Raw genomic sequence first — 20,092 nt, forward strand, 5'->3', positions numbered from 1 at the left:
CACCGAGAACAATAAATACTGTAATAAATAGAGAAAAATCCTGTCATGTGGCACTGCTCCGGCAGCAGACGGTGTAGCCGGGGGTCCTGGGGTACCTGCCCTGCTCCACTCTCCCCAGGCCCCCTCCAGCATGGGCGTGCGTGGGTGCTCCTCTGCCTGTGACGAAGTCAGCCCTGCCCCGCAGAAGCACTCGATGTTGGGGATGGGGCATTCAGTGCTTGACGGTGCTGTCCCGGTGGCAGGTAAGCGTGGCTGCATCCGGCTGTACCCTCCCTCCCGCTGGCTCGACGCTGAACCTGGCAGAGGGCTGGGGCTGCAGACAGAGCCGAGAGCCCTCCTCAAAGCTGGGGAGCACAAGCAGGGGGGCAGCCCCACAGCCAGGGCTGCGGGACAGGGGGCAGGTGGCAGGCTGGGGTATCCCAGGGCTCCTAGGGGTCAAGGTGGCCTTGGAGGCTCATCATGAGGACAGCACGGCAACCTTCAGCAGGTAGGACACGTTCCTGGAGGCCTGGGCTGGGGGCAGTGCCAGGACCGCCTTGGGGCCTTTGCAGGCTGGAGAAGATGGGGAGGGTGAAGCCCTTTCCACGGTGGGCATGAGGAAAGGCTATTCTGGTGAGCAGCAAAGTGGCCCCAGACACTCACAGAAGCCAAGGGGAGCTGTAGGTGGGCGGAAACCAAGGGTTAAATCAAACCACACCAGTAGGATGGGACAGTGTCACAGGCCCCAGTGGCCCTGGGCTCGTCGCTGGGGCCTGTGTCCCTGCCAGGTTTGAGGCTGGAGCCAGGGGCCTGTGTCCCCGCCAGGTTCGAGGCTGGAGCCAGCGGCCAGTTCTCGCACAGTCCTGCGGCCCAGTGTGTGCAGACAAAGCGGCATTTCGTGTCCTGCGTGGGGGGCGGGCAAGGCCCCAGCTCAGATGGGCTTGTACAGCAGCGTGGTGACGTACTTCTTCTTGTAGCGGTGCGTGGCACTGAGCACCATCACGCCATCCTGCAAGAGGCACAGCGTCAGCAGGTGGGAGAGCTCAGCACAGCCTGGCTGCACCAACCTGGGAGTGGAGCACCCCCAAGGCAGCTGTCAGGAAGAGGGCTCTGCAGGCTCAGGGAGCAGCCCCGGCCCATCCCTGCTGTCCCGAGTCTCAGCCCAAGCCAGCGAGACACATCCAACACCTGTGACAGGGAGCCAGGGCAGAACAAGGGAAGGGTCTGGTACACAGCAGGAGAGCCCACGGCTCCTGCTCAACTCCACCACGCTGCAGGGAGGCAGCTAAAGGGAATTGTAAGGAAACCGCGACCTACGCCCCTGCACGTGCCACACTTCACCGAGCAGCCAAGCTGTCTTCGCATGGATCCTCCGATCCCTGCACCACCATCTCCACCCCCCAGCTGTCCAGGTTCTGCTCCCTGCAGGTGCTGCCAGCTCCTGGGAGCCACAGCAGCTCCCCTTCCCTCACCCAGCAGCCTTGCGGGACCTGTCCTTACCTTGATGGAGAGTGCATAGAGGTGATTGAGCATGACGTGGTTGGGTTCGGGCAGCAGTGCTGGGTCACACTAGGAGAAGAGGAGTGTCACAGGGGAACAGCAGAGCCCTGACCCCCCAGCCCCAGCCATCACAGGGAGCTGCCACCTCAGGCAATCTGAGCTGCTGGCGTCTCTGGCTGTTCTGAACAGGAACAGAGCTCAGCTAAGCACCAGGCAGAGCAAGGGGCCAAATCAGCATGGTTAATGGGAAAAGTGATGCTTTTCCCAAGAAATGCCAAGGGCCAGGCCCCAGCCAAGAGGAGACCAGGCTCCCTGCAGACAGGGCTCCCCTTCCAACCCCAGTGTGGCTCTCTGTGTGCCACCAGTATGCTGGTACCCACCGAGATATTGGTGTCCTTGTTCAGGATGACCTGGAGGAGGTGAGGTGGGAGGATGGGTGGGGATTTGAAGCGCTCTTCGGGCCGGTATACGTACATCTCTTGGCCATAAGGTCCAGGTGGTGAGCTTGATAAGTCTAAAGAGAAGAGAAAGGAGGAGACGTGAAATGGCTGAAGCAGGACTGGTGAGCACAGAGCAGCTCCCAAGAAGCTGAGAAGGACCCAGCAGGGTCTTTCAGGCACAAACATCTTCCACAAGCCATGGCCATGTATCCTATAGCAACAGCTCAGCCTTTTCACAGCAGAGTAAGCAGCCACGTGAGCCCGGGCATTTCCAAGCAGGGCTGTAAGCTGGTATGTGCACTGACACAACACAAGCACCCTGTGGTATCCACCCCAAGACCCCTGCACACAGCTCACAGCACAGCTGGGTTCCTCTCCCTGTAGCAAGCAGCCAGCTTGCCCCAGAGCTGTACCCTTTGCAGCAGGGGTGCAGCATGCCTGCATGCTCTCGGTGCTGCAGGACTGCCTGACAAGCAGGTCCTGGAAAGGGCAAATGGGAAGTCTAGACTAAGCAGCTGCTCAACCCATGTAAGGGACCACAGGAGCTTGTGGTCACTGGAAGCTGGACTGGCTGTATCTCCTGGCCACATCTGACCTGATCATTTTGGAATAACCAGCACCCAGGAGGGCTCCACCTCCCTGGAACTGCTGCTGCTTGCTGGCTTCTTTCCAATGAAGTATCTCCTGCCCAGGCTGGGCAGGGATGTGGACCTGAGCTATATCTGAGATGGAGTTTGTACCAGGGATGGCAGGCCGCACTCAGAGCATCCTGGACCAAAACATGACTGAGCTACCTGCCAGCATGACACACCGAGCCAGCACTGTTGGTGTCTGCGTGGTAACCTAAGCTGCTGCTGTAAGACAAGTGGAGAGGGAGGTTTCCGATATGCTAGCGCTAGTACAGATTACCTTGGCATGAAAACCAAGAGTAGCTGCTGAAAATAACCTGGATCCTGCTCTCGCCTAGCTTGTACCCCAGATCAGATGACTTACAGTTGAGCAGAAAGGGCTGATGTTCCTGGCGTTCATCAGTCCGAAATGGCTGCCTCAGCCACACACAGGCACTGACCCTGCTCTGGGATGGTGCTAGCACAAAACAACTTACACCAGCACAGCCCCTCCATAGAGACAAGGCCTCAGCTGTGGGCTGCTGAGGACATGCTGCTGAACACTACCCTTCCTCAGGTGCAGGCCCACACCTCTGCTCAGGGGGCCTGTTCACCCCCAGAGCAGCAAGTCTCAGAGCAGAGGAGGGGGAAAATAGCACATGCAAAGCTGTAATGCCACAAAAACTCACCCCGACCTGAGGTTTCTGAGCTCTCCAGGGAATCCACCTTCAAAGCATCGAACACCTCAAAGTCAGACTTCTTGACGTGAATCAGGTTGTTAATCGTCCCCATCTGACTGGTGACCACAGGCTGGAAAGAACTGAGGTAAGAGTCTTCCTATGTTCACCTCCAGTCGAAGCACACTCAATGCTTCCTAGATCCTCCCGGCCCAAGCTGTCTTTGCTGCGCCATTACCCGAGAGCACAGGTGGCCAGTGTCTAGCTCTGCTCTATGCTTGCAGATCTTTGCTGTTTACCCTGGGAGGATTACCCTTTACTCTCAGGCTCCTACACCACCTCCTATTTTCATCCTCCATCCTGCTACATGCTGATGAGTAAGTGTCCTCTCTTTCCCATGCTGCTACTCCGTGATTCAGTTTGGAGGAGAACCTGCAAATGAGTGCTGATCCCGTGGACCACTGTCCCATGTAGCCAATTCTCAATGGGACTTAATGGCCTCCTGGTGTTTCCCTGCCCCCCAGCACCTCCCTGACACTCCCCCATACAGCATGTCTAAGCCCAGAGGAACCAGCCTCTGAAAGGACTCAGAAGGATGGAGGTGCCCCTTTCGTTTTGGCAGATACCCTCTGCTCTTCCTGTTCCCCCTCTACTGCAGTTACATCATGTCTAGTCCCCTGAAGAAAAGATCTGCAGGGATAAAGCTTTGAGTGTTACCTCAGATGGGTCATGGACCCACTGGCCATCCACAAAAAATTTGTACTGGTGCTCTCCTTCTGGGAGGTCCAGGATAGCAACAAAGTCGTTGTGGCTGTGCAGAGAGAACAGACATGCAACAGCATTACCCTGTTAATGCTCTGGATGCTGCTTTTCCATGGGGTCCTGGAAAACAGCACTTTTTCATGCACTGCCCAGCCCCTCTACCCCAACACCTTCATGCAGGGTTAGGCTCGCTCAGCGTCAGTGATCTGAGGCACAGACACAACAGGCACGAGCATTCAGAGTGCTAGCGTGGCTCAAACCCCTAGGAGTCCGGCTGCAAGAAGCACAGGAGGCAGTCCAGCCCTGCATGCCCACAGAAAATCAACGTGACAGACACCCTGCGCAAGACACACTGGGGAGGACACATGGGCAAAGCATCTAACCCTGTGCTGGCACCTGCAGGATGGGGGCAGCAAGCATAGCAGCTCTGTTTGTGAAGCCTGCATTTGAGATAAACCCATTCCAGATGATTTGCTGGGATTATGCCCCGAGTCCTACACAGTGTTGCCATGGAAATCACAGATGTATTGCAGAACACCGAGAACATCATTAGGGCAGGAAGGCACGTGAGGGACAAACGAACCCCCGCTGGCAACAACACAACTAGGCATAGGGTAAGGCCACAGCCAAGGGAAGAGCTGACAACTTCCAGAAGACTGCCGCATACCTGGGCAAGGCTCTACTGCCAGGACTAGCTGCTGCATGACATCCAGCTGGGCAAGCAAAGTGGCCCATCCTGCCCTGTCCCTCTGTTTCACAACTTCCCACCGCCACCGCAGCACCACCCAGGGAAGAAGCTGACTATGTATTTGTGCTCAGACCCTCCAGCTTGGGTGAACTGAGAAAAGCCAGGTGAGCAAAGGGAACAGCAACCAGCATAGAGAAGGGAAAACACTCCCTGTGACGGAGCAGAGGAGAACACAGAGTGACCTGAGGGACCAGCTACCTCTTGATGAGTGGGATCTTGGTGCTCCAGTTGTTGAAAGATCCGGAGATGAAGACCTCTTTGCCTCCATCGGCCCAGCGGATGACAGTGGGACGAGCCTGTTGGGATGGTTTCACTGACTCCTCCAGATCTGGCTGCCACGACACAAACTCCTTGTCCCCAGGAATCTGAGCAAAGAAAACCAGAGCCTGACTGAGACACAGAGACAACCGGAACCACGTTCACTTCCTTCTGGCCTCTACCAGCCCACCTGCACATCCCAGACAAGAGCATTGCAGAGCTCCTCCAGCCTCCCAGCTCTCCACAGACCCCCCACATGGCTGGGAGCACAGCCCTGCACAGCCAGGTAGCTGAAGGCCCAACAAGGGCCCCAGAAGGTAGGACAGGGAAGGCAGCGGTCAGCCCCTACCTTGGAGTCATGGGAGCTGAAAACACTGGGGTCATCGGTGCTGCCCACCATGATCTTATGCGGGTGCTCCTTGGTGGCGGGGGGGGCACCGGAGCCATCCGAGCGGTGGGACTTGGAGCCATGGCGCTCCCCAGACACTCGCTCACTGGTGGTGTTCCCCATGACAGCTCAGCAGCCCCTGTGAGAGAGAAAGGACAGCAGTGTGCCTGCGCTCACGGGCTCCGGCAGCGAAGAGAGGAGCAAAGGCACCGTTTCCCACTGCTCTTTGCCAGAGGAGACTGACAGCAATCCTAAAAAGGGCCCAAAGTTCATTCCCACTGCCAAGTTTGGGAGCTGAATGGGAATTTAACAAACAAGACAGCTTGACCTAATTATAGCCATATCCTTATGAACCATCACTCTAGTTAAGCTGGTAATTGTTACACTCCAAAACCAATACTAGTTACGCTGCGTCCCACAAAAGCCCTCAGCAGCCAGCATAGTAGAGGGGCCAATGGGAAAAATAAAGCCAACCTTTATTGGCAAATCAATTGCTTGGCATTAACAGAGACTCCTTCACAGTCCCACAGTCAGGCTCTACAGACAAATCCCCTACATCCAGCAAGAAAACAGCCGGAGAGTGAAAGTAGCAGCTGTTTAACAGCTCCCAACAAGTCTCCAAAAGCTCGTGGGCAGAAGAGAGGAGCCTTGCGCCTGGCAAAGGCAACAGGGAACATTTAAAGTGTCCGAGTGGAATCGCCCAGGCTGGAGCTTGGCCAAGGTGTGGGGCTAATGTCGTGGTGTCTGCAAAAAGCTCAGCTCTCGACAGCATTCACTGATGATTCACCAAGCAAGCCACCATGTCAGCTGCAGCACAGCTTGTTGTGACCCTAATGAGCAGCACCACCCCGAGCACTCCGGCATTTGCCTGGCCATCCGGAGGCACATGATGAGAGAAGGGCAATCCCAGCTGCCTCAGCGCCACTCTGCAGCTGGAGACGGGCTGTCATCCCCGATCTCACCCAGTGCAGAGAAGGCAAAACAGAAGAGCTGGCCATACGGCACCAAGCCATGAACAACTACACACCTCTTGGGACAAACAAAGCCACCACAAGCTACATGGGACTCTTCAGGCCTCACCCAGTTTCCAGCAGCTGAGATGGGATTGGGGTTCTTGCCCCCTTCCTAGGCTTATTTTGCAGCTTTCAGCTTACCGTGCTGATCACGGGCTCTGCAGGGCCAGGCAAGAAGACAGCCAGCCTTGCTTCATGCGCTTAGTTGTGACATTTGGAGATTTGTTTAGAAGATCAAGTTATATGAAGGGTGCCAGGCAAGGCTGCCAGCCAAAGCCAGGCTTTAGAACATTACGGAGCAATTACTGAAGTATTTCTTAAATCCTGAGGGCTAAAAGGCAGCTCGAGAGGACAGCTAACCCATACCCCACCCCCTCTCAGTGAGGATCAAGTGTACCTGAAGATCCAGGTCAGATGAGCTGCACCACTTGCTCTGACATCTTCCCCCTCTGCCCTGGAGGAGGCTCCTGCCCCTGTGCCACTAGACCTGCTGTTGAGGAGCTTCTTCCCCCGTATCTCCGCTAAGGCTCCCTTACTTCTCATCTACGGGCAGGAAGGTAGGAAGGGCTGAACATCCTCTTGTACCAAGACAGACCTGAGAGATACGTGCAGGTGTTAACAGATGTGAGAGCTTCCCTTTCTCTTCTCTAAAAGGAATCCAGTCCCTCTGGCTGTCCCTCACAGGTCACGCTCTCCCAATGCCTCCTGAGGTTTCCTCCAAGCAGTGGCTCCTTTCTGGCATGTGGCATCCGAAGCCCCGCACAGACAAGACCATCCCACCTCCTGCATCGGGCACACAGGCACCCCTTTGAGCATAGCCTGAGGTACTTGGCTTTACTGAATTAACTTCTACAGCTCAAACCCTCCTGTCTTCAGACAAGCCCTTGTAGCACGGCATGCTCTGATGGTGTGACACAAGTACATCCAAGTCACTGATGGAAACGCTGCCCATACCAAAGCCCAAGCAAACCTTCGCAGCTTCTCAGTGCACCCGCTCCCTGTTTGGCAGCGAGCTGCTGCCAGCTGCAGTCTGCAGCAAGGTGGGTGCCTGCCTGCCGGATCACAAGGCCCCTTCAGTTTCAACCAGCCCCACCTCCCCACTTTGCTTCTGCAAAATGACAAGCGAAATACACCAGGTCCCCCTGAAATGTGTCACGCTTGCTGCCTCTCGCACCGGGCCAGTGACCCGCACTGGGAACCACCGGCAGCCGGCCTGAGAGGGTTTATTGTGGAGAGATGGGGGTCTCTGTCTCAGCACCCTCAGCTGCCCGCAGCCTGCTCGGCTGACACCTCCTGGTGCTGGAGTTACCCAGGGAAGCCGGATTCACCCGGACTCCCCCTCTTTCGGAGGAGGGAACCAGAGCTCAACCCTAAGGGTTGCCCTACGGTTAAGGGCATGAGGTGGGAAGCCGGGGAGAAGAAAGTCTCCCTCCCCCGGACTCGTGCCAAGCAGGCACGGCTGGGACGAGGGCTCTGCAAAGCAGCGGCGGTGGCAGGGCTGTCACGGCAGGCTCGGCCCACGGCCGTCCGCTCCCCTTCCCTGCCGGGTCACGGTGAAACGGCGTCTCCCACGGCCCTGAGGAGAAGCGGGCCGCAGCGGCAAGGGACAGGGCCCTCCTGAGGGGCTCCGAGCCGGCTGCAGGGCACGGCTGCGGTCAGCCACAAATGGGGGGGTCCAGGCCACCGTTACCCACCGCACTGTCACGCGTGGGGACGCTGTCACCCGTGCGGACGCCCAGCCAAGCCTCACCCACCGTCTCCCGCAGCAGCGCCAGGCTAAGCAACGCCCGGCCAGCTGCCACCCACCCACCCGCGACACCCCGCCGTCACCCCCCGGCCCCGACCGCGGCCCCACCTGGCCGCCGCCGCCGCCCCGCTCTCCGCCTCCGTCCAAAATGGCGACACCCGCCACCGCCAGCCTCTGCGGGGCGCTCTGGCCCGCCCCCGCGCGCCGCTCTATGGCCGCGCCCCCCCCTCCTTCCCCGCGGACCCGCTTCCCCGCTGCCGGGCAGCCGCCATGTTTTCTGAGGGCGGCTGCGCCCATTGTTGTTAAGGGCGGCCGGCCTGGGGCGCGGACACGCCGGCTGAGGGCCGCGCGGCTTCATCCGCGCCGCAGCCGGCGGGCGGCCATGTCGGTTGAGGGCAGGGCGAGGGCTGGGGCCCGGGGGTGGCGGGGAAGGGGTCAGGGATGGCAGCGGGGCTGGGCTGCCGGGATGCGGGGTGGGCAGGCAGGCTGGCTGTGGGGTGGGCCGTGAGGTGAGGTGAGGTGAGGTGAGCTGGCTGGCTAGGCGGTGAGCAGGCCGGCTGTGGGGTGCAAGTGGCCAGGGTGCTGCCCGTGGGCTGGCCAGGCCCTGCGTGGGCAGGACGGACGCCTCAGGATGGACACTGGAGACCGAGACAGCGCACGCAGCGTGGTCCCTGGTCCCCTCGGCACGGGGGACTCCCTCCGTGTCTCCTGACGTGGCAGCAGACCTAGCAAGAGACGACAGAAACACCCAAGCCCATAGGAAAGGAAGAAGGTTGCCAGGAGGACCCGCTGCCTCCTTCATTTTAGGTTAAGGAGGGAGCGAGACATAGACAAGGGTGGCCACAATCAAACCGATGCTGAAGACGACCTTGAAGATGTGGGGCACAGTGCTGGAGCGGGCAGGACGGTCCCTGGCTCTGGTTTGCAGGGGCCTGACCACACGTTGCTGCTGGGTGAGGATGGCCTCCCGGGCACCCGCCCACGTGCCCGGGCCCCGCAGGCGGTACTGGTACGGCGTGCAGGGCCCGAAGGCCACCTCCAGCGCCAGCTTGGGGTCGGTGAGGAAGAGGGCGAGCAGGTTGGGCTTGACCCCCACCTGGCAGGCGAGCTCGTCCATGTAGGGGATGTAATCCACCTGGATGGTGTGCCGCCGGCTCCTCACGTACCTGCGGGCAGGGAGGGCAGAGGGGTTTGGCACGTGGGTGCGGGGGTAACAGTGACGGGGGCAATGCCTGCACAGGGTCCTTACCGCTTGGCCATTTTCTCCTTGGTTTGTGCAATGTCAGCCAGCATGTCAGCGGATGGCGGCAGGTCCTGCAGCCCTGGGGAAGAGGAGGCTGTAGCTGGAGGGGGGGCTGTGTTCCTGCCATGGTCTGGCTGGCTCTGCAGCCCAGCCTGGCCTCTGCTTGCACGTGAAAGCCTTTGGGGCTTCGGGGACGTGCCACCACATCAGGAGCAAAGCAGGAGGCATGGGCAAAGAAAGTAACGGCAGGAAAGGAAAGGGAGAAGGTGGTTTGCAGGCAATGGGACCTGTTAGTGGTCCCCGCAAGAAAAGATGAGTGCAAGGCTCGTTGCAAAATGCAGCGCTGGTTTTTGTCCCCATGGAGAAGAAAAAGGAGGATAAAAAGGTGAGTGGAGAGAGACGGCATACAAGGGTATGCCACCAGCTGAATAACTCAGGCTTGCCCTGGCTGGGGGAGCCCAGCTGCATCCCCCCAAACTGCCTCACTTACCCTTGAAGACACGAGTGGCCCAGCGACACTGGAGCTCGGAGATGGGCATGATGGCACCCAGAGGCTGGATGAGGCCGATGAAAGCCAGCGTCGGCTTCTCCAGGTCAGGGGGGAACATGAATTTGTAGAGGGGGATCTGGTTCTCCACCACCTTCACGCAGCCTTCGAGGAAGGGGAAGGAGAAGCTGTATCCTGTGGCGAAGACCACGGCATCGATGTCTTCCCTGGTGCCATCCTCGAAGATGGCAGACGTCTCCGTGAACTCCTGGACGTTTGGCTTCACCAGCACCCTGCCCGAAATGATGCGGTTGGGCAGGTCGTCGTTGATGGTCGGGTGCTGGTCAAGGATCCTGGAAGGCACAGGCAGACCTCGTGTGGGGCCTGGGCAGTGGGATGGGCAGCACCGGGGCATGTACCTGTGGTCCTGCCAGGGTGCTCACCGGTGCCTGGGCTGAAGGCCGTAGAGTGCGTGGTCAAAGCGGGCGTTCAACTTCCTCTCCAGGAAAAAACTGCTGGCATTTTGAGGCAGCAGGCTGTGGAGGAGCTGCATGAAGCGGCTGAGGTAGGAGAGGTCAAAGGGGTACCCACCATCTGCCACCCGGTGCAGCACCCAGGTCCCGCGCTTGGTGCTGAGGAAGACCTGGGAGGAAGGAGAGGAGAGGTGGTGGCATGGCAGCATTGTTGGGACCGGGCTGGGCCCCTGCTGTGCTCCTTGGACAGGGCTGCCAGCACAGCTGCTGGGACCACAACAGCCACCCCCATTGAGAGGGGATGGGGTGCTCATGGCTGGGTGCTGGAGGGAGGGGAGCCCGCAGGGGATGGAGGGGGGTTGCTTGCTGCCCTCTGGGGCCCAAATAATAAGCACCCCAGCCCTGGCAGCTCTCCCAGCACACCTGCTTGGCTGCGTGGCTCAGCTCCACCGCAATGTCGATGCCTGAATTCCCAGTGCCAACCACAACCACCTGCTTCCCTGAAAAGGACTGTGGGCTCTTGTAGTCCCGGCTGTGCAGGTACCAGCCTTCAAACTTTTCCAGCCCTGGAAGAGAGGGGGAAGCTGTGCCGGGCAGGGATGTGGGTCAGGGGGTGGCTGTCTCCCTGCTCGGACTGCTGGTGTGTTTTGGGGACAGGCTGGGACCAGCATGACCAACGGGAGCAGTGGAATGCTGGTATGGTGCCGAGAGGTGGTGGCATCTCCAGCCTGGGAGATGCTCAGTGTGGCCCTGAGCATCCTGCTCTGGCTTTGGGGCTGGCCTGGCTTGGAGCAGGGCTTGGACTGGATACCTCCACGCTCCCATCCCCAAATCCTTCTGCAGTTCCTGCCTGGTGCCAGGTGCTGGGGGCAGAGGAGCAGACGGGGTCTGTGCCATTCTGCCAGACCCTGGTGACAGTGTGCTCCAGCCTGTTCCCCACTGAAAGAGGGTCTCCACAGCTGAAAGCCCTGCAGGCATTTTTGTCTGGCACCCAGAGGAGGGGGGTACCACAAGCGCCGACCTCAAGCCTTGCTGGGGAGCTGGAGAGCCCAGCGGGTGTGTGGCCAGCAGCTTGGGGAGCCTGTCTCTGGTGGGAGAGGTGAGCTGGCAGCAGTGACACCTGCCAGCAGTGCACTTTGGTCAGGTGCTGATGGCACGGGAAGAGCCACCAAGGACAGACCATCAAGATGGGTGGGATAGCAACATGCTTGTGCAATCCCATTTGGTGCGTTAACCTGTGGAGGGATTTTTGGCAGCAGCCAGAGCGGGGTGGGGGCTAAGCCGGCGAGGAGCGTGGTCCCAGGGGTGTCAGGGACCAGGCGAGTAGCCCACGGGGCAGTACCTGGGAAGGTGCTCAGCGGGAGGTGTGCCTCGGTGTGGTGCCCGGTGCACACCAGCACACCGTCGAAGACGGCCGCCTCCTGCTTCCCCTCGCTTTCCATCACCACATCCCACTGGCCCGTGGCGGCGAAGTTGGGGCGCTTGGACACGCGGCACACGCTGGTCTGGGGGTGGGGGGCAGCAGGCGTCAGGCACCCCGTGCCTCCCAGCCCCGCCGCCGCCCCCCTGGCTCCCCCCGGCTCTCACCCTGAAGCGGATGTGGCGGAGCAGGTCAAAGTGCTGGGCATACATGCGGAAGTACTCCATGATCTTGGAGTTGTGCATGTAGTTGGGGAAGTCCTCAGGGATGGGGAAGTCGCTGAAGCACATCATCTCCTTGGAGGTGTTGATGATGACGGAGCGGTAGATGCTGGCGCGGCCCTCCTCGGGGCACTCCTGCGGGAGCAGGGCACGGCTCGGTGCTGGCCGGGGACCCCAGGGCTGCCTGCCTGCCCTGCCTGGCGCCTTGCCATGCCTGTGGGTGCAGGATTAAGCCACGGGTGGTTGTAGCACCCATCCCTGGGCCCAGCACCCTCCTGCGGGTGCGACTGCCCACCCCACAAAACGGAAGAGGAAGCTCCGGGTTGGTGGGGGCCATGCAGTGGTGCCAGCAGGTCATGGCGGGGGTCTTGTGCCTCAGTTTCCCCACTCCCACCCCTGGCCCCGATGAGGCGGCACGTTCCCAAAGCTGCCTGTGGAGCCATTGCCCCGTTTGCCACATCCTGTCTCACCGGTTGCTGAGCTGGCTCCTGCACTTCCAGCTGAGTGGCCACTCTTGCTCGCTGGGTCTCTGCCCCGGCAGCTGGGCGCTGCTGCCCTGGCTGTGCTCCACCAGCCCCATTTCTGACCCACCATATGCAGAACCAGTGGACTGTAACTGAGTCACCCCAAACCCCACACTGGCGTGGTGTGGTGTGGTGTGGTGTGTCCCCCGCTCGGCTCTCCCACATGCGTATCAGGGCACGGTGGGAAGGCTTTCTTCTTGTCGGTGGGTCCCCGGGGGAAAAGTCAGCAGCCTCATTAGGTGGGGGCAGAAATGAGCTCTGGGGCTTCCCCCATAGCAGGGAGAGTCAAGGCACAGAGGAGGCAGCACTTGGTGTCTCTGTGTGGGCAAGCAGCACAGAAGCAGGGGGAAAAGCAACCAGGACTTCCAGGGAAGGGCTGGGCAGGACAGGGAGTGGGACAGCCAGCGGGATCAGATGGGACCAGGATGAGTAGGAAAGGGCTGGAGAGGACCAAGAGCAAAACAGCAGGGGAAGGGATGGATGAGACCAGGAAGGGAGGGATGGGAAGGAGGAAGGCTGAGCTGGGGGAGCAAGCCCTGGGGTAAGGTCCTTGGGGAGGGTCGGTCCTGCTGCTGGTGGGAAGGAGATGGGTCCCATGTAGCCGGCACACCAGCTGGCACCACGGGGACCTCCCGCTGCCGTAGCAGTTTATCTTTCTTTTGGTTTTCCTTGGAAACCTGCCTGCTGCATGCATGCAAAGCAGGGGAGTGGTGCTTCATTAGCTGCCAACGACCGATCCCAATCCCATCTGTCCTGCCGCTGCGGGGCAGGCTGGCATGGCACAGGGCTTACCTCAAAGCGCCAGAGCCCCCCGATGTCCCCACTCCTCTCGAAGCAGGTGGGTACCAGCCCCTCATCCAGGCAGCATTTCAGGGCACACAGGCCAGAGGCACCGGCACCGATGATGGCTACTCTCCGGGCAGCCATGTCCTGCGGTGCAGTGGTGGCAGGGATGCTGGCGAAGCTTCGGCCTGGGGCAAAACACACTCGGAGGGGTGCAGAGCCTGGCAGGTCACACCGGGGGGATGTGCGATGCTGCTCGGTTGGGGATGGCCGTCCCCATGCTTCCCATGGGCGACTGAGGTCAGCTGGGGTGTCACAAGATGCGTTTCTTCCAGACATGATCTACAGGTTCTCCCTGCTGCCACGCCACACCTCCTGCCCACGCCTGCCCTCTCCAAGGGGCTTTTAAAGTTCTGTAAGTGCTTAATGATGCTGACGCAGCCCCAGGACATCCTGGGCATGGGGAATGAGATGTTGCTGTGCTCCAGATTTTGACAGGTCATGGCGTGGAAAACAAAACCGGGGGGATGCTCAGGGCACTGGTGGCTGGCAGGTGTGCCAGACCTGGCTTGTGATGGCCTGGACCCCTTGTCACTGCTCCGGGTCCCCAACCCACCCAGCCATCCTCTGGAAGGTCTGCATGCAGGTGATGAGGGTGGCACTGCGCTGTGACCACCATGACTCGCTCCGGCAGTACACGCCCTGGGCGAGACCGTTTTGCTGTGGATATACACATGTGCATGCATGTGCATGCAAGCGTGTGCACGCAGCCTGTGCTGTTGCGGAGCTGGAGCTGTGCCGCTGGCATGAGGCCAACTCAAACCCGTGTGCATCCCCTCAGCACGCAGGGGGACGTGGTGGTGTCAGTGATGGGACGGACGCCTGGCTCTGTTTAACATGCTTTTATCCAGTTAGGAAGTCTGCTGTGCCTTTGCTACTTAGCTCTCATGTGAGTGTGCCAGTGGTGGCTCACATGGATTATAGGTGGCAGGAAAGCTGGTACGTCCCTGCTGCATCTAAAGTGCTGCCTGAGGAGGGACTGGAGTTTATCCTGCATGTAAGCAGGTTTCCTTGTCCGTCCCTGGCAGCAGCTCCCCGGAAGGAGTTGCAGAACAAGGCACTGAGGCATTATTTCGGCAGCCAGGGAGGCTCCACACACCCAGAGCTTGCAGTGTGGCCACAGTGGGGCTGTGCTGGGCAGGAGGAGGGCTCCTGCCAGCACTGGAATGCACAAGCTGCTGCAGGGCATGGGGTGGTTGGCCAGCTCCCTGGCACATCACAAAGCCTCCCTTCCCGCACTTGTAGGGCACCTACAAGTAAGCAAAAATGATGGCGAGGATGGCCATGGCCCCAACGAGCTTGAAGAAGAGGGGCATGGCAGGTCCTGATGCTTGCTCCTCCACATGCCGTGTCTGCAGGGGCTTGATGATACGCTGCTGCTGGGTGAGGATGGCCTCCCTGGCGCCCGCCCACGTGCCCGGGCCCCGCAGGCGGTACTGGTACGGCGTGCAGGGCCCGAAGGCCACCTCCAGCGCCAGCTTGGGGTCGGTGAGGAAGAGGGCGAGCAGGTTGGGCTTGACCCCCACCTGGCAGGCGAGCTCGTCCATGTAGGGGATGTAATCCACCTGGATGGTGTGCCGCCGGCTCCTCACGTACCTGCGGACAGGGAGGGCAGGTGGGTGCTGGCGGCAGAGCCGGCAGATGCCCCGTGCACCAGCAAGGCGGTATTGGATGGACCGCCATTGGGAAGGATCAGCAGGATGGGGGTAGCGTGGCCAAGCACATCCCTGCCGTCTGTTGGCATGGCCAAATGTGCCAGGACGCAGCCACCGGACAGGATGGGTGCCCACAAGTAGCCGTGCCCAAACCAGCCCCCTCCCTGTTCCCAGGCAGGGTCTTACTGCTTTGCCATTGCTTCTCTCTTCAGCTTGATGTCAGCCTCCATGTCGTGCCGTGGGGGCAGCTTGTTCAGCCCTAGGGAGGATGAGCCACAGCATGGGGGTGCTGCACCCTGCTGTTGACAGTGGCCATTGCGGTGCTGCCCTTGCCTGGGTGCTGTGCCCCCGCCAGCACCACCGTGGCAGGTGTTCTGGCACCCGAGGCATGTCCAAGCCCCTCAGGATGGGACGGAGCAGCCTGTGGGGCTCAGGGTACGGATGTTCCTGTGCCGCTCGGGCAAAAGCTTGGCTCACCACGACAGCTGCAAGGTGGCCATGCCATCGCCCGTGGCCAGGATGGCACAGCCAGATGGTGCCTCCCAAACATGGCTGGGCACCATTTGCCCTGGCTCTGGGGGTGCAGGCTTGGGCTGCAGCCATAGGGGAGGTTTGCCTCACTTACCCTTGAAGACACGGGTGGCCCAGCGACACTGGAGCTCGGAGATGGGCATGATGGCACCCAGAGGCTGGATGAGGCCGATGAAAGCCAGCGTCGGCTTCTCCAGGTCAGGGGGGAACATGAATTTGTAGAGGGGGATCTGGTTCTCCACCACCTTCACGCAGCCTTCGAGGAAGGGGAAGGAGAAGCTGTATCCTGTGGCGAAGACCACAGCATCGATGTCTTCCCTGGTGCCATCCTCGAAGATGGCAGACGTCTCCGTGAACTCCTGGACGTTTGGCTTCACCAGCACCCTGCCCGAAATGATGCGGTTGGGCAGGTCGTCGTTGATGGTCGGGTGCTGGTCAAGGACCCTGGAAGGTACAAGTAGCCATCAGGGTGCTGGGGTGGGGTGTCTCTGCTCCATGTCCTGCTCCAGCCACTGCTCCCTGCTCTGGGGATGCTTGTCTCCAGGGATGCTCATCACAGTGGATCTGGTCCCCCAGGGATGCTCGGCAGCTGCCACTGCAATGATGCCACCAAGGGTCCCTGGAAGGGGCAGTGGTGGCTCCCTTGAGCATTGCCTGAGCACAACACAGCTATTAACCAGGTTTCCAGGGCTAGTACCTTGGTCCCAGCCCAGGCACAGGGAGCATGGAAATGGCCAAGTGGGGCTGGACACGGGCGGAGGCAGAGGGTCCCTCCTGGGCAGAGGGAGTGTTTGCTGGCACCTGTGCTTTGGCTTCAGTCCGTAGTGCGAGTGGTCGAACCTCACGTTCAGCTGCTTCTCCATGAAGCTGCTCACCATGGACATGCTCAGCAGCTTCTTCAGGAACGTCTTCATGCGGGTGGTGAAGATGATGTCTATGGGGTAGCCCTGATCTCCAACGCGGTTGAGGATCCACGCTCCCCGGCGGGTGCTGAGGAAGACCTGGGCAAGGAAGTAAGCATTGTCTCCTGAACACTGTGACAGTCCTGGGGGGCTGCCCTGCGGGGGACATGTCCTTGCCCCAGGATTGCTGCTCTTCGTGCTGCCCAAGCGCTGGGCAAAGACCCCGAGGGCAGAGAGAGCAGGTGGTCAGCAACTAGCAGGAAGAGGTAGGGAAGAGCCACAGGGGCAGCCCCAGCCCGGGGCTCGGGGCTGGAAATCGGAGTATCTGTATGGGATTGAGTCTTGACTGCCACCACTGTCTGGTGGCTGGGATTGGCAGGTGCCAGCTCTGCCAAATGTAGCGAGTGCAGGACAGAGCAGTGGCTGTGCCAGTGCCTTGGTCCTGGTGTCCTCGTGGAGCCAGCAGTGTCCCATGGGGGGCTGCTCTGCCCACAGGGACCCCACTCCTGCTGCTCACCTGGTTGGCCGTTTGGCTGATTTCCACGGCCAGGTCCGACCCTGAATTCCCGATACCAATGACAACGACCCTCTTGTCTGTGAAATGCCGAGTGTCCTTGTAGTCTCGGCTGTGGAGGTAGCAGCCCTTGAACTTCTCAATTCCTGTGGGCAGGGAGGAGGGATGCTTGGCTTTCTGGCACTGGTCTGGAGGGTCACCTCCTCAAAAACTGAAGTGGGGACGCTCCCTGGCCCTGCCAGACCACTCCTGGGGAGCATGGGAGCGCTCCTGGAGCTGAAGCAAGGCAGGGAAATGCTGGGGCTGGGAGGAAGAGCAGCAGGGAGAATAGGGGCTGCCACAGCTGAGCTTTCTGGGGTCTCTCCTCGTGCTGGGGCGTGGGGCAGTACCTGGGAAGGTGCTCAGCGGGAGGTGTGCCTCGGTGTGGTGCCCGGTACACACCAGCACACCGTCGAAGACGGCCGCCTCCTGCTTCCCCTCGCTTTCCGTCACCACATCCCACTGGCCCGTGGCGGCGAAGTCGGGGCGCTTGGACACGCGGCACACACTGGTCTGGGGGTGGGGGGCAGCAGGCGTCAGGCACCCCGTGCCTCCCAGCCCCGCCGCCGCCCCCCTGGCTCCCCCCGGCTCTCACCCTGAAGCGGATGTGGCGGAGCAGGTCAAAGTGCTGGGCATACATGCGGAAGTACTCCATGATCTTGGAGTTGTGCATGTAGTTGGGGAAGTCCTCAGGGATGGGGAAGTCGCTGAAGCACATCATCTCCTTGGAGGTGTTGATGATGACGGAGCGGTAGATGCTGGCGCGGCCCTCCTCGGGGCACTCCTGCGGGAGCAGGGCACGGCTCGGTGCTGGCCAGGGGCAGTGATGGGGAGGGATGGCCAGGGCTGGTGTGGTGGCCCTTTGCTTAGACCCCCTGCCCTCAGCCTTGCCCCCAGGACCCTGCTGTGGCCGGCTCTGTGCCACCCCACCAGCTGCTACTGATCCCTAGCTGCCACAGTGCTGAACCCCAGGCGGACATGTGGCTGTCAGGGTTTACCTCAAACCTCCAGAGCCCTCCGATGTCCCCGGTCCTCTCGAAGCAGATGGGGTCCAGCCCCTCTTGCAGGCAGGCTTTGATGGCACACAACCCGCTGCTGCCCCCTCCGATGATGGCCACCTTCTTCGCCATGCTGCCCTCCACCACCGGGTCTCTGCCTGGGGACAGTGCCGGAGAGTGGGGCTGTGAAGCGAGGGGTGCAGCTGTGCCAAATTTTGGCCCTGTGCACCAAAGAGGTCCCAAGTCGAGAGGCAACCCCCAAAAAGTTTGTCTGGGACTGCGAGGCAACTGCTATCCCCACCCCAGCAGGGACCTGGCCAGTGCTGGGGTTTTATACCATCATGGTGTTGCCTCTGGATGCCGTGGGGAGAAATGCTACCCAGTGCCAGGGAGCCACGAAATCTCCCTGCCTACACCAAGTCCCAGCGATGGAGGCGTGCGGGAGTGCCGTGCCCTGCCGCGGGGACGGATGGCTCCCTCCCAGGTGGGTGACGGCCCCTCCGCCTGCCCTTTGCCCTCTCCCTTCCCCGGGGAGAGCCCTGTCGCGCCTCAACCGACCTGTGGCCATGGGAGCGGCAGCCAGGGAAGGCCGGCGGCAGGCGGGGAGCTGCACGAGGGTCTCTGTTGGGTTGCCCCGACCCGTGACGCCGAACGGCGGCCTGGCTTTATGGTGCGCAGCAGTGGTGAGCAGAGCCTCCCCCTCCGTCACTCCTCCCACGCGGCCGGGGAGAGGAAGCCAGCACCCAGCTGGCTCCCGGCCGCCTGCTTGGCTTTTCCGGCAGCGGCTCTCGCCACAGCCTCGGACGGTGGGGTAAGGAACCGTCCCAGGCGCCTTGCTGGGCACCCCCATGCGGGGACACTGTAGGGACATGGGCTCGCAGGAGAGGCAAAGACGCAGCCAGTCCCTGTGGTGTGCATGCTGGGTAAACAAACGCTGCTGTGAACTTTTACCTCTGCGACTATCAGGATCAGCCCAACCCTGTTTATGCTGGTACCCATGGTCACACACAGCTCCGGCTGCTCTGGTGGCACCTGGCACCACATCACTCATGTCCCCCGTGCCCCTGGGCTGGGCATGTTGGCACAGCATCCCCATAGCCACAGCTCGTTCCTGGGCTGTCAGAGTTCTGGGGCCAGCGGGATCCTGGCGCGAGGAGTACTGCGCTGCCGGGGTATCGCTGGTGCCGAGGTGATGGGACCGGTTAGAAAAAGGGTCTCCCCGGCAGCAGGAGGCACAGACCAGGTGGCTCGGGAGCACACTGCTGGCTCCCAGCACGCTCACAGCCAGACAGCCCCTGGGGACTGCAGGGAAAATTTACTCCTCCGTGTCTGGGGAGCTTTGTCCCAGAGCTGAGCAAGGCACAGGGCTGCGGAGGGGCCAAGCTCTGCAGCTGGAATGGTTTTAACCTTCTAAAACTCATAGTATGTTTACAGTAAGTATAATAAAGCTCTTTTTGTCCCTCGCTGTTGGCAAGGGCTGATCTCTGCCTGGAGCAGAGGCGCCAAGCTGCCAACCGACACTCTGTGCCTGCCTGTTGAAAAGCATCAAAAGCATCTCTTACCAGACAAGGGGATCGGCACGGGGATGGTGAGGAGGCAGCACTACCCTCCCTGCTCTGCTCTCAGCTGGCTTCTGGCTCTTTTGCAAGCTCTGCAGGGACTGCCCAAGGGCAACAGGTACAGTGGACTTCTCCCAGCTCTCAACCCTGCCACCGTGCTATGAAACCTCTGTGCACCTTGCCTTCGAATTTGCCCTTCTCTCTTGGCAGCTACAAGAGGCTGCACAGCCCTGGACTTTACCCCACTGTGTTTGGGCTCACGGCCTGGCTGAACCGTGCCGTCAGGCACAGGGGACTGCAGAAGTGCACCAGGGTCAAGCCATGGGCATTTCAGTCAAGACCGGCTTGTTGATGTCTGTGGGAAAGCCACGGTCCCCCATGCCTGGCAAGCACCCAGGATGTACAGTGTGGTGTGCAGCGCATGCAGACACATCTGCTCAGGACTTCTGCAGAGGGCAGAGGTGCCACGAGACAAACTGAGCAGAAAGCACCAGTCTCCTCCTTCCTATCAGCGGGCTGGCACCCGTGCTTGGAGGATCAATGACAAGCACAAGAGGAGACCA

The 20,092-nt window shown here is 60.6% G+C and overlaps 2 protein-coding genes across 12 annotated transcripts; both read right to left on the bottom strand.

The window, feature by feature from the left end:
• Position 1: 1 nt before the first annotated feature.
• PRKAB2 (protein kinase AMP-activated non-catalytic subunit beta 2) lies at positions 2–5,483 on the bottom strand. Of its 2 annotated transcripts, none has more exons than XM_052800586.1 (7): positions 5,322–5,483; positions 4,913–5,079; positions 3,922–4,015; positions 3,223–3,337; positions 1,860–1,993; positions 1,480–1,548; positions 2–988 (listed from the first exon to the last, which is right to left on the bottom strand). In XM_052800586.1, the coding sequence occupies exons 1-7, from the start codon at positions 5,481–5,483 to the stop codon at positions 911–913; spliced, it is 819 nt and encodes a 272-aa protein (XP_052656546.1). In that variant the 3' UTR covers positions 2–910. The 2 variants fall into 2 exon arrangements, with proteins under 2 accessions (XP_052656546.1, XP_052656545.1); XM_052800585.1 differs by having other exon boundaries at positions 3,217–3,337.
• On the bottom strand, positions 5,366–20,001 carry LOC128147698 (flavin-containing monooxygenase 5-like). 10 transcript variants are annotated; one of them, XM_052800575.1, is made up of 11 exons: positions 18,529–18,995; positions 17,971–18,191; positions 17,568–17,756; positions 17,323–17,485; positions 16,937–17,079; positions 16,319–16,518; positions 15,612–15,961; positions 9,370–9,442; positions 9,217–9,286; positions 6,771–6,916; positions 5,366–5,499 (listed from the first exon to the last, which is right to left on the bottom strand). In XM_052800575.1, the coding sequence occupies exons 1-11, from the start codon at positions 18,839–18,841 to the stop codon at positions 5,490–5,492; spliced, it is 1,878 nt and encodes a 625-aa protein (XP_052656535.1). In that variant the 5' UTR covers positions 18,842–18,995; the 3' UTR covers positions 5,366–5,489. The 10 variants fall into 10 exon arrangements, with proteins under 10 accessions (XP_052656535.1, XP_052656540.1, XP_052656531.1 ...); XM_052800580.1 differs by lacking the exons at positions 5,366–5,499; positions 6,771–6,916; positions 18,529–18,995 and adding an exon at positions 19,533–20,001 and having other exon boundaries at positions 8,880–9,286; positions 17,971–18,128; XM_052800571.1 differs by lacking the exons at positions 5,366–5,499; positions 6,771–6,916 and having other exon boundaries at positions 8,880–9,286; positions 18,529–19,502.
• Positions 20,002–20,092: the final 91 nt, after the last annotated feature.

This window comes from Harpia harpyja, chromosome 11 (genome assembly GCF_026419915.1).
Source record: "Harpia harpyja isolate bHarHar1 chromosome 11, bHarHar1 primary haplotype, whole genome shotgun sequence".
Classification (NCBI taxonomy): Eukaryota; Metazoa; Chordata; class Aves; order Accipitriformes; family Accipitridae; genus Harpia; species Harpia harpyja.

Bases quoted from the DNA above. Each gene is read 5' to 3' on its own strand.
- LOC128147698 (XM_052800571.1), bottom strand. From the start codon at position 19,066: ATGGGGATGCTGTGCCAACATGCCCAGCCCAGGGGCACGGGGGACATG. The intron at 17,757-17,970 runs GTAAACCCTGAC...CTGCTCCCGCAG, and splicing joins GAGGGCTCTGGAGGTTTGAG to GAGTGCCCCGAGGAGGGCCG. The intron at 9,443-15,611 runs GTAAGTGAGGCA...CCTCTTCCCCAG, and splicing joins GGCCACCCGTGTCTTCAAGG to GGCTGCAGGACCTGCCGCCA.
- PRKAB2 (XM_052800585.1), bottom strand. From the start codon at position 5,483: ATGGGGAACACCACCAGTGAGCGAGTGTCTGGGGAGCGCCATGGCTCC. The intron at 1,549-1,859 runs GTGGGTACCAGC...CTCTTCTCCTAG, and splicing joins ACAAGGACACCAATATCTCG to TGTGACCCAGCACTGCTGCC. The intron at 989-1,479 runs GTAAGGACAGGT...TGCCTCTTGCAG, and splicing joins TCTATGCACTCTCCATCAAG to GATGGCGTGATGGTGCTCAG.